Genomic DNA, 21,099 nt, shown 5'->3' on the forward strand with positions numbered 1-21,099 from the left:
GTGCTGTCAATATCTATTTCCCTCAAGGGCTCCGGGCAGCATGAATCATCCTTGAAATGTAAACAGAAAGAAAGAGTTCTGAGCTCAAATTTGAAAAACCTTGAGCAAGTAAAACAAAATTAAACAGCTTTATTTATCATATGACTTCTCAGTCTTTAATATGCTAATTGGTACTGAGACTCTCCAAGAAGACACAGCCTTTTGCAGGGAACATTAGTGACATCTTGAGGCCACCAGAGTCCAAGGAAATGTGCGCAAAAAGAGCTATTAGGTCACTACGTCCCTCTCTTCCCCAGCCTTATTTCCACCCAAAAAGGCCAGGCAATCATAAGCGCCATCACCTCATTGTGTTCCAGGCAGGCGATCATGATCTCCGACAAAATAACCACGCCAGTCCTTCCTACCCCAGCACTGCAGTGGACCAGCAACGGAGGGTTTGGGCTTTGGGGATCACTTGTGCTATTTGTATGGCGTCGAACAGACTGGATCTCTTCAAGATACGCTGTGGAAAATCAATGAAATAGAAAAATACTCAAGGATCAAGGCATATCACATTGACGACTCAATCTTCATATTCTCTCCACTGATTAAGAGGACTGCAGACAAAGAGCACTGGGTACCAGTGAACCAAACCCAACCACCGAGGGACAGTGTGACCCTGAGCAAGTCACTACCTCTGCCCACTTTCTGGTCTACAAAATGAAATGGGGGAGACACTGAGTCAGTTGTGGCATTCTACTCACTACCAAATCATAATTTATAAACCTCTTGTTAACCCTCCCCAAAACACTTGTATTCTTTATGTTAAAACAAGTCCGAAGCTTATATGAGAGAACATAAAGGAAATATTTCAGAAACATAAATGTTCCTCTCTATTTAACAGCTCCAGAGGCAGCTGTCCTGGGAACAAACTTAAAAGTCACTCACATAAAAATCCCTTGAGGTCTTCTGGACAGCCATGCTCAGGCCAGTCTGTGTACTGGAGGTGCCAGACGGTCCTCTCTTGCCCAGTAAGGAGGTGCTTCATCTTCAGGCCCGTGGTGGCATAGCAGCCAGAGTCTGTGCGGAAGCGGGTCGTGATCTTAAACCTTCCATAGGTGACAGTGTTGTGCCTGGAACCAAGTCGTGGCCAATACCTAAAGCTCTTCTCCCTTCCACCCTCCTGTTAAAGACGAGCACGGTTAAATGACTCGAGATCCGACAATGGATGCCCTTCTCACACAGATGGCACATCTGAAACAGAACCACAACCCTACCCTGCCTTTTTCTCCACAGGTCAGGATTCTAGATGATTAACATTAACTGTTCTTCAGAGGCTGAGAAAATCACTTAAGAGAAATGAATACCTACCTCTTCTGCTGTCACCATTGCTATAATTGCAATTCCCTGTTCCCATACCATCTGCCAAAAATCTTGACAGGTATTCTGTAATGGTCCCTGTGTGGCAATATAATCCCATTCAATTCCACTGACAGAGACCTGGGATTAGAAAAGGTTAAAAAAATTGACATGTGTGTATAATATACATAGGTATGTATGCATACATTCATGGTAGTACTAAAAAAGTTGTTTAAAAAAGTAAAAAAGTAGTAAACTGGATTATTCAGCAGAATAAGGAAAGACTTTTCATCTTTTCCCTTGTGAATACAATTTGCATTACTGACATTTTTATAAACGTAGGCACTGTGAATATACATAATATCTATACAACCTGCTTAACCTTGCTGAATCTCAGTTCTCATTTATAAAATAAAAATACTGCCTACCCTCATAGGGTCGTTGTGAGGACTGAGTCAGTATCTATGGTACCTGGTATATAACTCAATAAGTAGCTATTATTACAGCCATGGTTCCTCTTCTTTAAAAAAAAAAAAAAAAAAAAAAAACTTCCTACTTAAGATAGTCTCACCTCTGAACTTCTGAGTCAAGGTCACTCTCCACAATAATATTAAGTTTCCACTTAAGATTTAACTTCCTTGAGAGCAGTCTAATACAACAGTAATTACTAGATTTGTAGTTAAGAGACCTGGGTTAAATCTTGGCTTCACCAATGTTGAGTGACGACAATAACTGTCTCCAGACGCTCACTAAATGTAAAACCCAGTGCGAAGCCTTGTGTCACATGCACTCTCACTCAGGGCTGCCAGTCCCCTAGTCACTGCTCCACATCATCTCACTGAGCACCCAGTGGCTGCCACTGTGGATGAGTAGCAGATTGTAACAGTGAATAAGTACTAGGGAGGAGGAAGGGCTAGTGAGAAGCCGGCATCATTTATTTATTTCCATATAACTGAGATGAGGTCCCACAACACAGCTTATAAAGTGAGGTCCCACCTCATTTTAGATCTAGGAGTCAGACCCAGGTCTCAAATTCTTTCCTCTATTCTGCAAGTGGCTGCTGAAGATTTTGAAATATCACTACAGAACTACAGTATCATTCATTCTTATCCATCTAGTCATGAGACTGGATGAGTTATTTCAAAGAAATGCTCGATTTTTAAGTAAAGTATGCTGATCTTATATTTAAAAATAAAAGAGTATGTGCATAGGTTCCCAAAAGCCATCAAGGGGTCCTGGCATTCACAGGCAGACTTCCAGTCTCCAGAAAGCCTTGGTGTCAGCTTGTTCCCTTCTCAAATAATACTTGCAAACTAAAGAAAAAAAAGCACCACCTGTCCACACTTACTTCTTCACTCACCATGAGATTTCTCCTTCCCAAAATAAAGAATTGAGGCCGGGCGCGGTGGCTCAAGCCTGTAATCCCAGCACTTTGGGAGGCCGAGACGGGCGGATCACGAGGTCAGGAGATCGAGACCATCCTGGCTAACACGGTGAAACCCCGTCTCTACTAAAAAATACAAAAAACTAGCCGGGCGAGGCGGCGGGCGCCTGTAGTCCCAGCTACTCGGGAGGCTGAGGCAGGAGAATGGTGTAAATCCGGGAGGCGGAGCTTGCAGTGATCTGAGATCTGGCCACTGCACTCCAGCCTGGATGACAGAGCCAGACTCCGTCTCAAAAAAAAAAAAAAAAAAGAATTGAATGTGGCCAGCATGAACAAAGGGTACAATGAGGAAGAAGGAACATCTGGCTTTATTCCATCACGTGTTGTGAATCATCATTTTGTCCATTTTCATGGCAGTGATATTACCCCAGATAAGGTGCCAAGAACATACATTGGGGAAGGACAGTCTCTTAAATACATGGGGTGGGAAAACTGGATATCCATAAGCAGAAAAATAAAACTAGACCCCCTATCTCTCACCATAAACATTACCCCAGTTTAATGACATTATACTGGTTCCAGGAAAAAAGCACTTCTTCAAAGAACAAAATGATACTTAAAAATTATTACAAAGAGTATGCAAAGAGAACAGATGGCACCTTTTGAAAGTTTTTGTGAACACCATCAAAAAGCCGAGACACTTCTGTTACATAAAAATGCATGTCAGTATGTGATGAGGAAAAACTAGCAATTCAGTGGCTCCCAGAAGAATCTGAGCTAAAAAGAGGTCTTCAGATTTAGAAGGACAAAGTTCTAAAGCCAGGCAACAGAAGGTCAAGGCTGTAGGGAGCCATGATCACACCACTGCACTCCACCAGTCTGGGTGACAGAGCAAGACTCCATCTCAAAAAAGGCAAAAGAAAAAAAGCCAGGCAAATAAGTGTGCCCTGAATCCTGCTAACAGTGCTGGGGGCAGAGTGGTTTCGCACATGGAGAGACATGACTTTGGCTCTGTCTGATAGACACTTTTTACCTAGCACTGGTGTGTGGATTTCCCAGCTTGTAGTACAGTTTGTCACAAATGTTCAAAACTAGAGTGTTTATCTAAAACAATGAAATGAAAATAAATTTTAAAATATCTGCATTCTAAACAGACATGAATACAATTCTTACCATTCTTGTAATTTAACTGAAACTGCATGTGCTGTTTATTACTTGAGGCGTTCCTCTCACCTTAATATGTGATGCATTGATGTAACCAGTGTTGTTTTCTTTAGTTGGGACCAACTCCACTCTCGCATTGTCATAAGGAAGAACATCTTGGAATCGATTTCTTTCTGCATTTTCAGGGAGTCGTGCTGTTGAGCACTCCCCATCAACTAGCCGTTTCTTAAGAATTCTTTCATATTCTGTGAATACCATTCCTTGTTCTAATCGTTGTTCCAGAATTTTACACTATAAAACAGAATATGTGGAATAACATGAATACAGCCACATGTCGTGGCTACCTTTTGACTGTATATTTGAAATCTTGTTTTCTGCTTCACACCTAGCACTGTCTAATATTGAAAATTCTAGGTTGGGCACGGTGGCTCATGCCTGTAATCCCAGCACTTTGGGAGGCCAAAGAGGGAGGATCACTTGAGCCTAAGAGTTCAGGACCAGCCTGAGCAACACAGTGAGACCCTGTCTCTGCAAAAAATTAAAAAATGAGCCAGGTGTGGTGGTGCATGCCTGTGGTCCCAGCTACTTGGGAGGATGAGGCAAGAGGACTGCTTGAGTCCAGGAGGTTGAGGCTGCAGTGAACCGTGAGGTTCACTATCTCAAAAAAATCAAAACAAATCAAAACAAAAACAAAATTCTAGGTGAAAACAAAGTTAAAATTTTAACAAGTCACAACAACAAGAATTAAAAGAACAAAGACAATCATTTTGGTGAGAAATATAATGCAAAGTTTTGTTTAAAGTTGAAAATTGGCCTAAAGAAATTTGTTGAATTCATTTTCTCTAGATCTGTGGTCAATTTTGTGACCCCTAATAGATGGAATTCTCCTGGGGAACAGTAAATCTAGGGGACGGATAATGAGTTCCAACATCTATGAACACGTGTTTTCATTTTATATCATATGACATATAAAAGACTAAAGCAGTAGGAAATATTGGAAACTACCTCCAGGATCCCGTTGTAAAGCAAATGTATGCCTATCTGATTTTCATGTAATAAAAACTCTTAGAAAATACACCTCAGGCACAAAAGGAAGTTTTGAAAAACTGAGAAACTACTCTCGAGATAAATTTTCAATATAATAAAAGTCAGTGTCTACTGTCTTTCCTATGTATGCTCCTGTATTTTTGTAGATTTCTTCTCACTTTAAGGCCATCAAAATCAAGACTGCCCCAAAAGGCCAAGAGAAGGTAAAAAAGAACACTGAGAAACAAACAAAAAATCAGCATTCAAACCTGAAATTATCTATAGACATTAGCTATACATTTGCCCCAATTTTGAGGACCATATTACAAAATTCCTTAACAATCATTTATTATTAAATTGCGTTAGAAAATTCACCAAAATCTCATGAAGGCATCTGTGTAGTATTTACCGGTTGTTCCAGAGAAGGCGCAAAGCCCCGTGTGTCCCATACGTACCCTTTCATCATTTGTTGCTCTGGTAGCCACTTCCTTTCCTTCATCAGGCAGAGGCACTCGAGATAGGGAGAGTCCGTTTAGGGCAGCCAGTTTAAGAGGACCAATTTTTTTTGCATCTACTCGAGTCTTTTTCATTCCCTGTAAAAGAATTTATATGTATATATGAAACATACACAAATACAACCCCTGTGAAAAGAAATGTCAACGCACTGAAGACCAGGAACACACAAAGGGAGTGTTCTCCTTTCACAATAAACCCAGAAAGATTACACTCCTTCACACACCACTTGTTTACCAAACATTAGTGGGAAGACATTCCTTTCAAGGCCAAAGCCCTGATAAGTCTTCCAGATAGAAGGTTTTGAAACACGATTGGTTACAAAGTTCTGTTGTAATGAAAGGTGAGGCTCCAGGCAGACCGCATTCCTTTTAAAACAAGACAGACATAAAAAATCAGCTGAAGTCCAAAAACAAAACAAAACAAAAAGCTTTAAATGCAATCACTTGACTATAATAAGCTTTTATTGTTTGTTTTTTTGTTTTGTTTTTGTTTCTTTGAGACAGGGTCTTCACTCTGTCACCCAGGCTGGATGGAATGCAGTGGCACCATCCTAGCTCACTGCAGCCTCAACCTCTAGTCTCAAACAATCCCACCTGAACCTCCCGAGTACCTGGGAATACCAGCACATGCCACCATGCCCAACTAATCTCTGTGTTTTTGGTAGAGATGGGGTCTCACTATGTTGCCTAGGCTGGTCTCAAACTCCCAAACTTAAGCAATCCTCCTGTGGTGGCCTCCCAAAGTGCTCGAGATTACAGGCATGTGCCACCATGCCTGGCCAGCTTTTATAATTTTTAAAATATATAAATTCTTTAAGTCATTCTGAAAAAATTAAATGCTTTCTGCAGCAGCCCCCTTTGTGTGTTGAAGCTCCCTCCTCCTATGCTACTCTGCGTTCTAGCGTGGACTTGGATGACCCGGGTTAGATCACGCTACCTCTCAGAATGGCTACATTTTTAAACAAGGAAAATAAAACAGAGCTAAAATCTCCATCATGACACCAGGAGGACAGGACAGAACAGAAGGCATCAACAAAATCTTATCTCCTGAAATCAGGTGCTTCCTGAAGTTATTATTAGAGCATGATTTTCCTCTCTGAGAATAATAAGCATAAGAACGCTAAGTTGACCAGGCGCGGGGGCTCACACCTGTAATCCTAGCATTTTGGGAGGCCGAGGCAAGCGGATCATGAGGTCAGGAGATTGAGACCATCTTGGCCAACATGGTGAAACCCCACCTCTACTAAAAATACAAAAATTAGCTCAGCAGGGTGGCGCATGCCTGTAGTCCCAGCTACTAGGGAGGCTGAGGCAGGAGAATGGCTTGAACCCGGGAGGCGGAGATTACAGTGAGCTGAGATCGTGCCACTGCACTCCAACCTGTGGGCAGAGTGAGACTCCGTCTCAAAAAACAAATGCTAAGTTTCGTTGGATATACTGCACTTCCTTGGAGGACATCAATATAATGAGTAGCCCCAACTGGAAAAAAATGGTTCTGCCCTGTAAACAAAATCAGTGTTACTCCAGCTCTCTCAACCTGTAACAGGCCAGGAAGCCCCATGATAATGGCGCAAGAACAGAGGGAAAAGGCATCTTGGTAAGAGAGGAAAAAATCCTAAAAGATTGCTGCTGTAATTGGAGACTATGATTGGTGCCTAACTCAAAAAGCTAAGTGGATTAATTTTTAATTTTATAATTCATATTTGATAATGAGCTCCCCACATAATGCAGTCTAGACTAGAAGCAGCAGAGGCCTGGGTTCACATGTGGCCTCTAACTGACCAACTTCTTTCAGGCAAGTCACTTTTCCTCTGTAAGCCTCACCTAGACAGAAAGAGACAGATACACTCAGACACAGGCATACAGACTAAAAAGTTCCTGCTTAGGCTGAAATTTAATGGTTCTAACGTGCAGAAAACAGTGATGTGCTGGTAATATTTAACACTGGCTCTTGGAAGGAAGTTTTGATTGGTGTTTGCCCATATCCATGGTGTAAATACTCCCATCACAGCCAATTTCAAACTGTTAATGTCACATCAGTTGGCTCACAAGATTCCTGAAAATTTAAGTCGGCTCTTGCCAGCCAATACGAGCTAGCTCCCGCACTTCTCTGCTTGAAAATGACTCAAAATATCCCACACTGGGACACGCTGGATAAAGTTGATTGGCTGTGAGGTCAGTTCAAAGCCAGTATTGGAAGAATGTTGTATGTAGTCAAAACTAGCCTGGAATATGCCTTAATTAGCCCTTAGAATATAAGCATAGGATTTTAATGCATACCCTGCACAGTGATTTCTTATGTGAGAACCACTGCACTAAAGGGTACAACAAAAAGAAAATCTTTATGGCCGGGCGCGGTGGCTCAAGCCTGTAATCCCAGCACTTTGGGAGGCCGAGACGGGCGGATCACGAGGTCAGGAGATCGAGACCATCCTGGCTAACACAATGAAACCCCGTCTCCACTAAAAAATACAAAAAAATTAGCCGGGCGTGGTGGCGGCGCCTGTAGTCCCAGCTACTCGGGAGGCTGAGGCAGGAGAATGGCGGGAACCCGGGAGGCGGAGCTTGCAGTGAGCCGAGATCGCGCCACTGCACTCCAGCCTGGGCGACAGAGCGAGACTCCGCCTCAAAAAAAAAAAAAAAAAAAAAAAATCTTTATGTAGATGTATGAGCACCCAAACCAGTCTGCCTTTAAGATAACAATCAGGTCGCTGGAGGTGGAGATGGGTGGAGAATTCTAAAATCATTCCTACTTGTCTGCAGTTTATTTCACTGTTTTTAATACTAAACCTCCATAACCTTAATTCACATTAGGAAATTTGTTGTAACGATTAAGATAATGGCAACCCCATGTTACTATGAAAGGTCAGAGGAGACAACAGGGGATTGGCCTCTTCCACTCTTGAAAACCATTAAGTTCAATGTATGATGCCACCTCACAGTAATGTTAATATTGACTAAGCTCTTTCAATGTGCCAGAACCTCATTTTATTCCCCCAACAATTCTCTGGGGTCCTCTCATTGACAAACGTAAAAGCTGAGTCACAGAGAGATTAAATAGCTTGTCTGAGGCCACATGGCTGCCTCTTTTACAAGGTAATCAGTGTCAAAACAAATAAAAGCAAATCTTTGGTTAAAATCAGTTATGCTGAATCATATAATTCAGGAGGCATTTTTTCATGCCTAACTGCATGTGGGACATAATGCCATGAAGCAGGCAGAGCAGGGATGACCGTCCTCGTGATCTGAGGTTATCTGATGTGGAAGCTGAGGTTCTGACGCATGAAGGGTCCTGACCGTGTCACCAAGAACTAACAAATGGCAGGCTCTAGACTCAGCCCCAAGGTTCTTAACTCGTAGGACCTCTGCTCTTTCCTCGTGACCACAGTTGCCATACCCATTCTTTAAGTAGAATCCTGTAAGCAAAAAGGACCAAAACCATAATCCAATCACATAATTTTACTATTATTGTGGTCTTAAAAGTCAATGGGAGAGAAAAGTTCTTTTAAGAGAACCAAATTGATCAACGTCCTCAGATTTAACTGAACCTACCAGACCCCATTCAAAACATACAGGGATAAAATAGGCCTGAGTACTGAGTACTTAGCTCTACTCAATTAGCATTTGCGGAAAGTACTTGAGTCACCATAAAAACAGACAGTTCTTAATGCAATGGGAAGGGTGTGAAGTATTAAAGGACTCTGTCCAGCTGGCTCTGGGATTCAGGTAGAGTTACTTTGGAAAATCTACCCACATCTTATCCCTGAATCACTGCTCCCTACACTCTTAAATCTGTGTCCGCTGAAGGCATTGACTTTTACTGTTCAGGTACGTGAGTCATGTTGTACACTTGTGAAAAACTTAAAAATCAACTTAAAATTCAAACCCAAAACTTACTGAAAGAAAGCAAATTTAGGCCAGGTGTGGTGGCTCACACCTGTAATCCCAGCACTTTGGGAGGCTGAGGCAGGCAGATCACGAGGTCAGGAGATGGAGACCATCCTGGCTAACACGGTGAAACCCCGTCTCTACTAAAAATATAAAAAATTAGCTGGGTATGGTGGCGGGTGCCTATAGTCCCAGCTACTCGTGAGGCTGAGGCAGGGGAATCGCTTGAACCCGGGAGGCAGAGGAGGCAGTGAGGCGAGATCGCACCACTGCACTCCAGCCTGGGCAACAGAGCAAGACTCTTCTCAAAAGAAAAAAAAAAAAGCAAATTTAAATCTATGGTACTTTTTTTGTTAAGTAGGTTTTTGTACATTAATCTCTTTCATAAGCACTATAATAGTGTGGGTTTTTTCCTGTTTAGCAAGATGTTTGCAGCATCTTAAAGGATCTCATACACTAGGCCAGAACCACACTTGAAATGAGCCCTCCTGTCTGAGTTTGCAATTTAGCAGCGATGTGGGGAGGAGAACCCTAGTTGCCAGGACACTGGAAGCCAATGGAAGATACGATGGAGGCCCTAATTAAGTTAGCCTGGCTCAAGTGCGGGGCATGAGGAGTGGAGATGTGGGCCAGGAAAAGCTGGAAGCCTGAGCACTGCAACAAAATAACTTCGGGTGGACACACTTCATCACAAGGCCACAAATGCTTAGTCCCAGGTTGAGGACGGAGTTTAAAAGTTTCAGTGAAAGCCGGGCGCGGTGGCTCAAGCCTGTAATCCCAGCACTTTGGGAGGCCGAGACGGGCGGATCACGAGGTCAGGAGATCGAGACCATCCTGGCTAACGCGGTGAAACCCCATCTCTACTAAAAAATACAAAAAAAAAAAAAACTAGCCGGGCGAGGCGGCGGGCGCCTGTAGTCCCAGCTACTCGGGAGGCTGAGGCAGGAGAATGGCCTAAACCTGGGAGGCGGAGCTTGCAGTGAGCTGAGATCCGGCCACTGCACTCCAGCCTGGGCGACAGAGCCAGACTCCCTCTCAAAAAAAAAAAAAAAAAAGTTTCAGTGAAAGACTAGCAAGGCTTCAACAGGTAATTATGACTTAATAGAATATATACAGTATACTTCAATGCAGAACATACATTGACAATGTAGATGATAACAGAACGGGCTGCTAAGTATGGGTTTAAAATTCCAGTTCAGTCACTCACTAGTCATATGACCTTGAAAAGTTAGTTAATATCTAAGTCTGTTTCTTCAACTATAAAACAGGCATAACAATAGGCTTACTGTAAATAGGCCAGAAAAGTAGAGGAAATACTTGGCCCATGGTAAATGCTCCAAGGATGGCAGCTAGAGATGATGCTATTATGCTTTTTTATATTTTGCTTCAAAGTAGGTAAAAAGTGCTTAATTCATATTTATTTATTAGGCCGAATATTAAAGAATTGCATCTTCTACAAGGGACTTTCCTTAGATTCTCAGTTGAATTCATCTTTCTTTTAAATTTAAGAAACCTGGACGTCTCAGGATTTGCCTTGACAAAGTGCCACCTTCCCAACTCCAGGATCACTCTGGAGAATCACAGCCAAGATATGTAAGCTATATCTACACACACTCCAACCTGGAGAATTATATTAGGATTGGGAACACTTTCCTGGATGCTTTTCTCAGGTATCTCTTCAACAAACTAAACAAATACTGTGGGTGCCGCATCACCCACAGTATTTTTAATGGGTGGCTAAAGCAATCCTGGCTAAAGTCATGAAACCTTAACTGTCTTTCCCTTAACACTGCGTTACTAAAACCTTTCATCTTTTCCATTCCTTTCGACAAAGCCCTGTGAATTTAACCTTTTCACTTCATCTATAATAATCTCCAGTAAAACCACTAAAATTCAAGTGGATCCCCATGATTTCCATATGTAAATTTCAATGTGTTCAAAATTAGACAAAAAGTGACGTGGGGGAATGAAGAACGTTAGAAGAACAAGAGGAGCTGAAAAACACGGGACGTGATGAGTGAAAGAACCACCAGGGCGAAGGCGCAGTCCCCTGGCCGGGCACTGCTCGCCGCGTGGCTTACCCCCAGGGGCGGGAGCCCTTCCACGATGTTCTTCTTCCCAGAGAGGAGGTCCGACACCGGCCTCTTCTTCAGGGAGTCCCTCCGGGCTCGGTAGCGGCCAGACGTGGTGAGGTCGGACTCCGACATGGAGGGCGTCAGCAGCCCGTCTCTCCAGGGCCGCTGGGCCTCTGCGGTCGTGCCGACGGGACTGCTGTCCATCATCCTCTTCTCCGAGTCCGGGACGTGGGCCTTGGGCTCGAGGATGTGCAGGGGCCCGGCGAGCAGGGCGCGAGGGCAGCTAGGTGGGTCCTGGGTTAGGCCAGGCCGGGGCTCGCGCGCACGTCCAGGGGGCGCCCGGGCCCCGCTCTCCTCCTCGAAGTCCTCGTCCTCTTCCTCCTCGCTGCTGTGGATCAGCATGGTGGCGTCTGACAGGGACTTCTCATGGCCGTATCTCAAACCCTCCGCCTCCTCCTGCCCTTCCCGCTTCGTTCTCTCGGTGAAAACGCTGGGCTGGGAGCCCGCCGAGAGGGCTCGCGGCACCACCTCCGCCGCCGACGCGGACAGCGTCCGCTCCTTGAGCCGCAGGCCCTCCAGGCAGTGGCTGAGCCCGGCCACCTCGATGCTGTTCCGCTTGTGCAGCTGCGCGTGGCGCGCGGCGGTGAGGGGCTCGCTGACTTCCTGCAGCGAGTGCGCCACGGGCAAGCTGTCCTCCTGGAACGTCTGCACCGAGTGGTGCACGCGCCGCGTGATGAGGTCGGGGTTGCTACTGCTGATGTACAAGTGGCGGGACAGGTCGGGCGTGCTGTTGGCTGGCCTGGGGGGCGGGTAGGGTGGGGGTGGCCGGTACACCTGCGTCCGCATGATGTTGGGGGCCGGGTAGTCCTGCGCCTGCAGCTGCGCGTTCGTCAGCTCGGGCACGCTGACCGCGCCCACCACGGGCCGCCGCTCGGCGGGGTAGGGGTAGGGAGACGGGCTGTGGAAGCTGTAGCTCAGGCTGAACGGGCAGTGCGCCGTCGGCGGCGAGGGGAGCTGCGCGTGCTCGCGGATCTCGGGCTGGCTGTAGACCAGCGCCGCGGGCCTGCTGTAGGCGTACGAGCTGCCGATGTTGAGGTTTCGCAGCGAGTGGCTCTGCCGTTCCGCATGCACCAGGCCCCTGTTGAGCTGCTTCATCACAGTCTCATAGTCTGGGGTGGGGCGGTAGGACGGGGGTATCAGGGCGCTGTGCCGATGGGATGGGACGTAGTCAGGCCTCATGACGTCACTCCCGGTGATGCTTGGGTTGGACGACATCGGCGAGGGCTGCAAGTAGGGCTGAGGATTATTTAAGGAGTTGGTGCTGTGTGCGCTGTAGACACTGCCGTTACGAATCCGACCATTGAAGTCAATCTGGGCTCTATCCAAGCTTGTCTGAGAGTGACAGTAGTATCCGTTCTGGTTGGGCACAAAGAGGTTATCTAGAAAAAGAATAAGTTCAAAATGAGATTTTTTTTTAATTGGACTAATTACTCCAACCAAATATTGAGATCGGCCCTTACCTCTGAGGACATTTGAACACAGCTTGTAAAAATCCATGCTAAAATGACCTAGCTTTAGCCACACTATCTGAGTGACCCTGGGAGCTTCGGCTTCCTCATCTATAGGATGGGGGTGGCTCTGCCTACTTAAGGGGTGGCATTCATTGGGTGACAAAGTAAGACCCTGTCTTAAACAAACCACACACACAGCAGACTAGCAGACTTTTTGGTACTCTGGGGAAGCTGAGGCAGAGATACCATTCAAGGCACTGGGCTGGGGACTCTCTTCCCTGGGTAGGGATGTGGCCTTGCTGCTGCTGAGCCAGTTCAAGCACCGACTGTCTGTAAGCATTTCCTTAACTGGAATTTTTGATTGTTCTTCCCAAATGAATACACAAGCTTCGACTGTAAAAGGGTAATGGTATAGCAGGATCTGAGCTTCTCTGGTCCAACAGTGTCACCAGCAGCCACACAGCCCATAAAGTGTCCAGAGCCAAGAGGAGTCACATTAAAACAGCTGCAGCTGCCCCCTGCCCTGGCTCCCATGTTTCAGGAAGATTCAGACCTGCAGCTAACAGAATCAGTTTAACCTAATCTTACAACAGCTATGCATGTGTCCCTGCCCAGGGATGACAGGGGCCATGTTTCTTCTAGTCAATTTGTAGCTCACCTGCCTTCTGTTACTGAGGATGATTTCTAACCCTAGATGATTTCTAACACTCAGCAGCCAACTCCTTCAAATAACAATTTCCTCTGAAAGGCATTATTTGTGCTTCAAAATCTCCACAGTGATTTAAGTGATACTTAATATGCCACAACCCGGTGGGTACACTTTATTCTGGTGGCACATAAGGCTGTGAGGAAATAGCATTCAAACCTCCATGGTATTCTTCTGCTGACACACAGCACTTCCTTGTCACTGTGCTTTCCTTGTCTATGCAAAGCTTGGTCGTGGCTCCATCTCTGCAATCCCACTTTTCTCACTGCTGTCACAGCTCGGGCCCCTACCCCAGGCTTGTCTGAACTAGCTCTATATCCACCTAGTCTCCCTGCTTCTGCACCCCACAAACCATCTAGCCATTTATGGTACTGTTATGTGGAAAAGGCAATACTGAGAATAGAAGGGGAAAAAGACAGTTGGAATACAGGCACGAAAAGGGGAAAGGTATGCATGAAATCACCATAATTCAAGGAAGGGAGAAGAGATAAAAGGTTACAGGAGTCCAGAGGAAGGAATGGTCATTTCCAGCCTGGGTGGGGTTGATGGGGACAAGGAAGAGAGAACCAAGAACCACCTCGCAGAAGATATGGCAGTTAAGGGGACTTGAGGGGTAAGTGGGTGAGGTGGGCATGTCCAGCTTCCATCAGAAGTGAGGTCTCTCAACCTCTCAGAGCAGGCAGGATTATGCCTCCTCACCCCTTGATACCAGGCACAGCAATGCGACTAGTAATGGTCAAGGGAAAGTGTACAGAGAGTTAAAAGCCAGCTTCCAGGCTCTCTTCCAACTGCAACACTGACCAACAAACAACATTCCAGAGAGAAGAGGCTCTCCAGCTCAAGCTCCTACCGCAGACTCACAGAGGGCAGAGCCCTCCTGCTAGTGCAGTGTGCAATGGACAGGTGACCCTTACTATTACTTCCCTGAGAGTTTGGAATGGAATATTTTCTCAGCACAGCATAGCCCTGCCTATCTGGTCTGGATGGCATGTGAACAGAAGGGTGCATGAGGTAAGGGCACCTGGGGGTGCAGAGCAGCACTGGCAAAGCCAGGGAGCACCCCCCGGAAAGATGGGGTGGCTGGAGTGTCAGATAGCTACAGAGGAGTAAAATAACTTGGGAAGTAAGGTTGGAAGAGCAGGCTCAGTGAATATTGTGTGAAGTCTCGAACACTAGGCAAAAGAATGATCCTGTAGCTGGGGGCGGTGGCTCATGCCTATAACACCAGCACTTTGGGAGGTGAGGCAGGCAGATCACCTGAGGTTGGGAGTTCAAGACCAGCCTGACCAACATAGAGAAACCCCATCTCTACTAAAAATACAAAATTAGCTGGGCGTGGTGGCGTGCCTGTAATCCCAGCTACTTGGGAGGCTGGGGCAGGAAAATCACTTGGACCCAGGAGGTGGAGGTTGCAGTGAGCTAAAATCACACCACTGCACTCTAGCCTGGGCAATATAAGCGAAACTCTGTCTCCGAAAAGAAAAGAAAAGAAAAGAAAAGAAGAAAAAAGAAAAGAAAAGTTAAGTTAAATGTGGATGAGACCCCTGGGAAGCTCACAGAGGGAGGGAAGAAGCCACAGGACAGACCTGCAGGGCACACCAAACAATACTGATGGGAAGGAGGAGGGAAAAACCCAGCATGCCAGAAGGAGAGTTTCCAGAAGGTACAAAGGCTTGAACGTGATGGTGAGGGGATGCGGGGGTGCTGGGAGCCTTGGAGAGGGCCTCTTTAACAGAGTGGCAAAGGCAGAGGAGTGGGCGGTAACCAGCAAGCAGAAGCAGCACACAGAGAATACTCTTAGAAGTCAGTGAGAAAGGACGGGCGCGGTGGCTCACGCCTGTAATCCCAGCACTTTGGGAGGCTGAAGTGGGCGGATCACGAGGTCAGGAGATCGAGACCACCCTGGCTAACATGGTGAAACCCTGTCTCTACTAAAAATACAAAAAATTAGCCGGGTGTGGTGGCGGGGGCCTGTAGTCCCAGCTACTCGGGAGGCTGAGGCAGGAAAACGGCGTGAACCTGGGAGGCGGAGCTTGCAGTGAGCTGAGACCCCACCACTGCACTCCAGCCTGGGTGACAGAGCGAGACTCCGTCTCAAAAAAAAAAGAAGTCAGTGAGAAAGGAAAGCAGATCGCTCAAACCATCACTTAAAGCGAGGAGAACAAACAATATTAGGATGTTTATAGACGGAGGAAAGAGAATGAATGGCGAAATGAGACAATGCAGAGGACAGCCAGGTCCCGGAAGTGGGAGGGGCCAGGATTGCAAGTACCAGACAAGGGCAGGGCGCGAGAGGAAGGAAATAGAAGAACGTGGTGAGGGGGGCACTCTCGGGCTCTACCTCCAAAGCCCTGCTCCCTACTACCCACCTCACTGCATGAAAACGCTCATCTTTACACCAGGGCCGACACAAACAATAGTCACATCCCACCTTCTGGTCCCTTCATGCATCACTCCCTACTAGTTCCTTACCCAAGAGGGAACCTGGACCACTCTACTCTCCAAACACGCACTGCTTCATTCTGTGCATGGCGTTCACTATCCCCAAAACTAGGAACAGCAACCCCAGTCAAGTCCCTGCCTTTCTACCTGCCGAAATCCACCCATCTTTTCAGATACAGAGAGTTCTTCTCAATCTCCCCAATGTGATGAGTCTCTCTTCCATTGAGAAGCATGGTAATTGCACATGCTGTCTCAGAAAAACTATCATATTCAAGTTATTTGTGCCAGGAGTGGTAGCTCAGGCCTATAATCCCAGCACTTAGAAAGGCAGAGGCAGGAGGACAGCCTGGGCCCAGGAGATTGAGACCAGCCTGAACAATATAGCAAGACCCCATTCTCCACAAAAAGGGGTTCAGGGGGAGAAAGACAAAGTTATTTGTGCACCTGTCTTATCTTCAACTATCAGATTCTAAGTTTTTTTTTTCTTTTATTTTTTATTTTATTTGAGATAGTCTCCCTCTTTCATCCAGGCTGGAGTGCAGTGGTGCAGTCTTGGCTCACTGTAACCTCCACCCCCACCTTGGGCTTAAGCAATTCTCCCACCTCAGCCTCCTGAGTAGCCAGGACCACAGGCGCATACCACCAGGCCCAGTTTTTTTGTGTGTGTTTGTTTGTTTGTTTTTGATAGAGACTGGGTCTGGCCCTGTGGCCCAGGCTGAAGATAAGCTTCTTAAGATGTGGAAATACTCATCTGCATAAACCTCCTTAGCATTTGGTATAGCCCCACTGCTTAAACTTCAGTTTGGGAGTTTGTTACAAATACAATTCCTTATACTTCTCAAGTGAAAACTGCAGTAGTCACATGTTTAACTTTTACAATAGGAAAGCCTCTGGCAGGGGAAGAAAAGTAACCCCGGGAATTCTTTGTCAGACAGCAAAGAAGCACTTAAAGGCTAATAGAGTAGTGGTAAAAGGACATAGGAACTAGCTTGATAGTTTCCCATTGGCCAAATTTGAGATCAGTGGAGCATCAAAATTTGATACTGCTTTTTTTTACATATATTCAAGAACCCGAATATATGTGGTGGCTCACACCTGTAATCCCAGCAATCTGGGAGGCTGAGGGGGGGCGGATCACCTGAGGTCAGGAGTTTGAGACCAGTCTGGCCAACATGGCGAAATCTCATCTCTACTAAAAATTACAAAAATTAGCCAGGCATGGTGGCGCACCTGTAGTCCCAGCTACTTGGGAAGCTGAGGCACCAGAATCGCTTGAATCTGGTAGGTGGATGTTGCAGTGAGCTGAGACACGCCACTGCACTCTAGCCTGGGTGACAGATTCAGACTTTGTCTCAAAAAAAAAAAAAAAAAAACTGAATATATTGGCTTCTTTTATGAATCCAGGATAGCTATTATCATGATGCAATTTGGGGTGCAACTTCAGCCAAAACCTGTCCAGGCTTCACAATCTCCAAGCATTCACAGATTTATCCATAGTAATAACTATGTAAGGCATGGCAGAAACAATGTACTTTACCTTGGGAAGAAGCATATGGTTCTGTATAATGTCCATTATAGTGCAGCTGTGGTGGGGGAGGCATCACGTAGGGCTGGGGTTTAGGCTAAGAAATGGAAAGTTGGACACAGGGTTAAAACACATTGCTTATGTAATACAGGTAAAGTTATTATCCACTGGATTCTTTCTGTTAAAAAAAAAAACTTCTGAAGGAATTAAATATATTATATATGGAAAATAAACATGAAGACACAGTAGTTCTTATCATATCTAGCATTTTCTATGTTTCCCCAAATGGCAATGCCAAGCCCTATGACTGATACCAAGGACATTAGGCTCCACAAGAAAATCTGCATCTAAAAAGCTAAGAGGAAGAAGGAATAGATACAGATTTCCTTGTATAAACATTTGAACATAAGAAGCTTATATGTATTATAATATCTTATTAAAGTCATCTAATATTTTAAATATATACCAACTTAGGATTACTCTTGGCCAACAGTCTAAGTTCTTAATATTAAGATCAGACCTAATATTCAAATATGTATAATATAATAATATAAATACTAGATTAGACCTATGGGAAAAAATCACCATTTCTTTGGTTAAAAATGATGAAAGATCAATACACTTTTATGGTTCAAACTCAAAATTAACAGTATTAAAAGCATATTTTATTAAGGAAAAACATCACTAAAATATAAAAGCAATCATATTTTCCTTGTTTCTTACCAGAGACATCCTTGAAGAAGACCTCCTCCTGATTGGGTTCACTGTGACAGTCTGAGTTTGCCTATAAAATAGGATGTCTCTGAGAAGAGCACATACACACTGTCTCTTAAATTCTACCAAAACAAGATATAGGAACGTAAAATAATAAATCTTCTAAGGCAAAAAAAAAAGACAAGCTATCTAAGTCATGAAGTCAGAGAAAAGAAGGGAGTTTTTTGTTTTTAACCAAAAAAAAAAAAAAAAAATAGCCGGGCGTGGTGGTATGCGCCTGTTTCTCTCTCAGTCCTTTCCTGCTACCCCAACCCCTCAACCTGCCCTGTGGCTTCAGGCTTCCCACACAGAGTCATCGCCTGGACCCACAAAGGGATCAGAGCATCTTTGCCAGGCCCATCCCAGTAAACCTTTGGATTAGCCGCAAGCAGTGGGGAAAGAGACGAGGCTGTATCACCCACACACTTGCTGCAGGAAAAGTGGGAGTCAGTGCAAATGCAAATGTGTTTCTCCTGTGCGCTGGGGGAGCCCTGGATCTCTCCACTAACCTTCCTCCCGGGGAACCATCCACTGTCAACCCAGAAGCCTCATTCAAGCAGTAAGAACTGCCTTTAATTAAAAGTCTGTTAACCACAGACTACAAACATAATAAAGAAATGAATTTAGAATTTTAGTGACAAGAAACTACATTTCCAAGTGCAGTAAGCACACTCCTGTAGTCCCAGCCTCTTGGGAGCATCTTGGGCCCAGGAGTTCAAGACCAGCCCAGACAACATAGCAAGACCCCACCTTTTAAAAAACTCAAATATAAAAAAAATTTCAAACATATATATTTGTAAAATCTACATTTCCTCTAAGGAACCAAGGGAAAGCAAGGCACAAGATTTGGCTCAGTAAGCCGATGGTAAACCCATTTACCTTTCTTTGCAAGAAATTTCTGATTTGTTTTGAATATATTTTTTAAAAAACACCTAAGGCCAGGCACAGTGGCTCACACCTGTAATCCCAAACTTTCAGAGGACAAGGCAGGTGGATCACCTGGAGTCAGGAGTTTGAGACCAGCCTGGCCAACATGGTGAAACCTCGTCTCTACTGAAAATACAAAAACTAGCTGGGAGTGGTGGTGGGTGCCTATAATCCCAGCTACTCGGGAGTCTGAGGCAGGGGAGTCACTTGAACCCAGGAGGCAGAGGTTGCGGTGAGGTGAGATTGCGCCATTGCACTCCAGCCTGGGCAACAAGAGCGAGATTCCAGTCAAAAAAAAAAGGCACCTAAATGTATTAGGGAGTGCTGACGAATACTTATCTGATAATGTGAGATTTTAAACTATTCGCATGGCAAGTTCTATGTTTAAATAAACAATAAGGTAAAAAAAGGAACAAGAAACAGAAAAGCCCATTTGTAACTATTGTTTTTAAATAAAGGCAAGATTTTTTTTTCTTCTGTGTGGTCAGTTTTACTGCAAGATCTGGGAACCTACACACATTGAATTCTTGGCTTTGTTGATGACATGTAGTTTGTCAAAGCACTTTTTCTTAGACCTTTTACCATCTATTCCTGGTTCATGTACTTATGTAACACATAATTACTGATTACAAAAATATTCTGTGACCTTTGGTTACGGTGTTCTAAGGACTAATTACTAGAAAATCCATCATGACAAAGTGAATATTCAATCCATTTAAGTAAATTTACCATAATATCAAGCCTCACGTCTCATAAATTAACATTACTCTTAACACTCTGAAAACTAGTATCTTATATTCAAAAACCCTGAATATTAGCTTATTTTTATAAGACTCTTGAGATAAAAAGAAAACCAGTACATACTAGTTTTAACATCAGGTGATTACAACTGCTTTTACTAGCTTTTATATATAATTTCATATTCTTTGTTATTGGAAAGTATTCAGGCTGTTAATGAAAAATAAATGTCTCTTTTCCAAAAGATGTTCCATTCTTCCAGTACTTATTTTGGTGAGACAAGTCTGCGTGGTGTGTCTGGTTTTTTTAAAAAAAAAAAAAAAAACAAATACTCCTTAACTGCACATTAATATATTCCTTAAAATTAGTACCCACAAATTAGCTGGATGTGGTGGCAGGTGTCTGTAATCTCAGCTACTCAGGAGGCTGGGGCAGGAGAATCGCTTGAACCAAAGGGGTGGAGGTTGCAGTGAGCCGAAATCACGCCACTGCACTCCAGCCTGGGAGACAGAGTGAGACTCCGTCTCAAAAAAAAAAAAAAAAAAAAAAAAGATAGTACCCAGAATTTGAAGACACCGCATTTTTGCAGCCTTGAAATTTACTTTGGTTATTCTTCACTGTCAGGACTAGGTTTAGGCAAACTGGGTCCTCTGAATATGTGTTCAGTCTAGCAGAGACTCACTGTCCAGATGGACTGAACTTAAACTTTTAAAGTACTATAAATTCACAAGGGTTGCCGACAGAATTCTCTGTCAACAAACTCCAACAACATGTCTATAATTGCCCAGCCTGGGGCAAAAATAAAACACAAAACCCAAGGATGCAGAGCTTCAGCACATGGGCGGCCCTCCCACACTGATAGCTATCTTGGCACTCTTGCTGGCAGCACCCAGTGTGGAGGCGAACACTGCCCACTGTAGTAGCCGGCTCTACTAACAAAACAAACTACAAAAGCATGTACCTGCCAAAGTGCTTGACCCAGGCAGCCGCACCATCAGTTCTAATAGTCTAACCTTCTCTTTCTTCTTGGCGTTGTTCTAATAAATGCAGTTTACTCCGAGACCAGCTATCCTCAACTTGGCATATAAGAGAAAAGCATGTAACTAT

General features: G+C 44.7%; 1 protein-coding gene across 1 annotated transcript in view; it reads right to left on the reverse strand.

Moving 5' to 3' along the window:
• The window catches only part of PTPN21 (protein tyrosine phosphatase non-receptor type 21), a 90,094-nt gene that overhangs the window by 2,797 nt on the left and 66,198 nt on the right, over nucleotides 1–21,099 (reverse strand). The window contains exons 11-18 of the mRNA XM_015144342.3: nucleotides 18,298–18,358; nucleotides 17,587–17,671; nucleotides 11,397–12,829; nucleotides 5,368–5,505; nucleotides 3,956–4,177; nucleotides 1,351–1,479; nucleotides 928–1,162; nucleotides 342–502 (exon numbers count right to left, since the gene is read on the reverse strand). Of these exons, the coding sequence (XP_014999828.3) occupies nucleotides 342–502; nucleotides 928–1,162; nucleotides 1,351–1,479; nucleotides 3,956–4,177; nucleotides 5,368–5,505; nucleotides 11,397–12,829; nucleotides 17,587–17,671; nucleotides 18,298–18,358 (2,464 nt within the window). The remainder of the gene's footprint in view (nucleotides 1–341; nucleotides 503–927; nucleotides 1,163–1,350; nucleotides 1,480–3,955; nucleotides 4,178–5,367; nucleotides 5,506–11,396; nucleotides 12,830–17,586; nucleotides 17,672–18,297; nucleotides 18,359–21,099) is intronic.

This window comes from Macaca mulatta, chromosome 7, assembly GCF_049350105.2.
Source record: "Macaca mulatta isolate MMU2019108-1 chromosome 7, T2T-MMU8v2.0, whole genome shotgun sequence".
NCBI lineage: Eukaryota > Metazoa > Chordata > Mammalia > Primates > Cercopithecidae > Macaca > Macaca mulatta.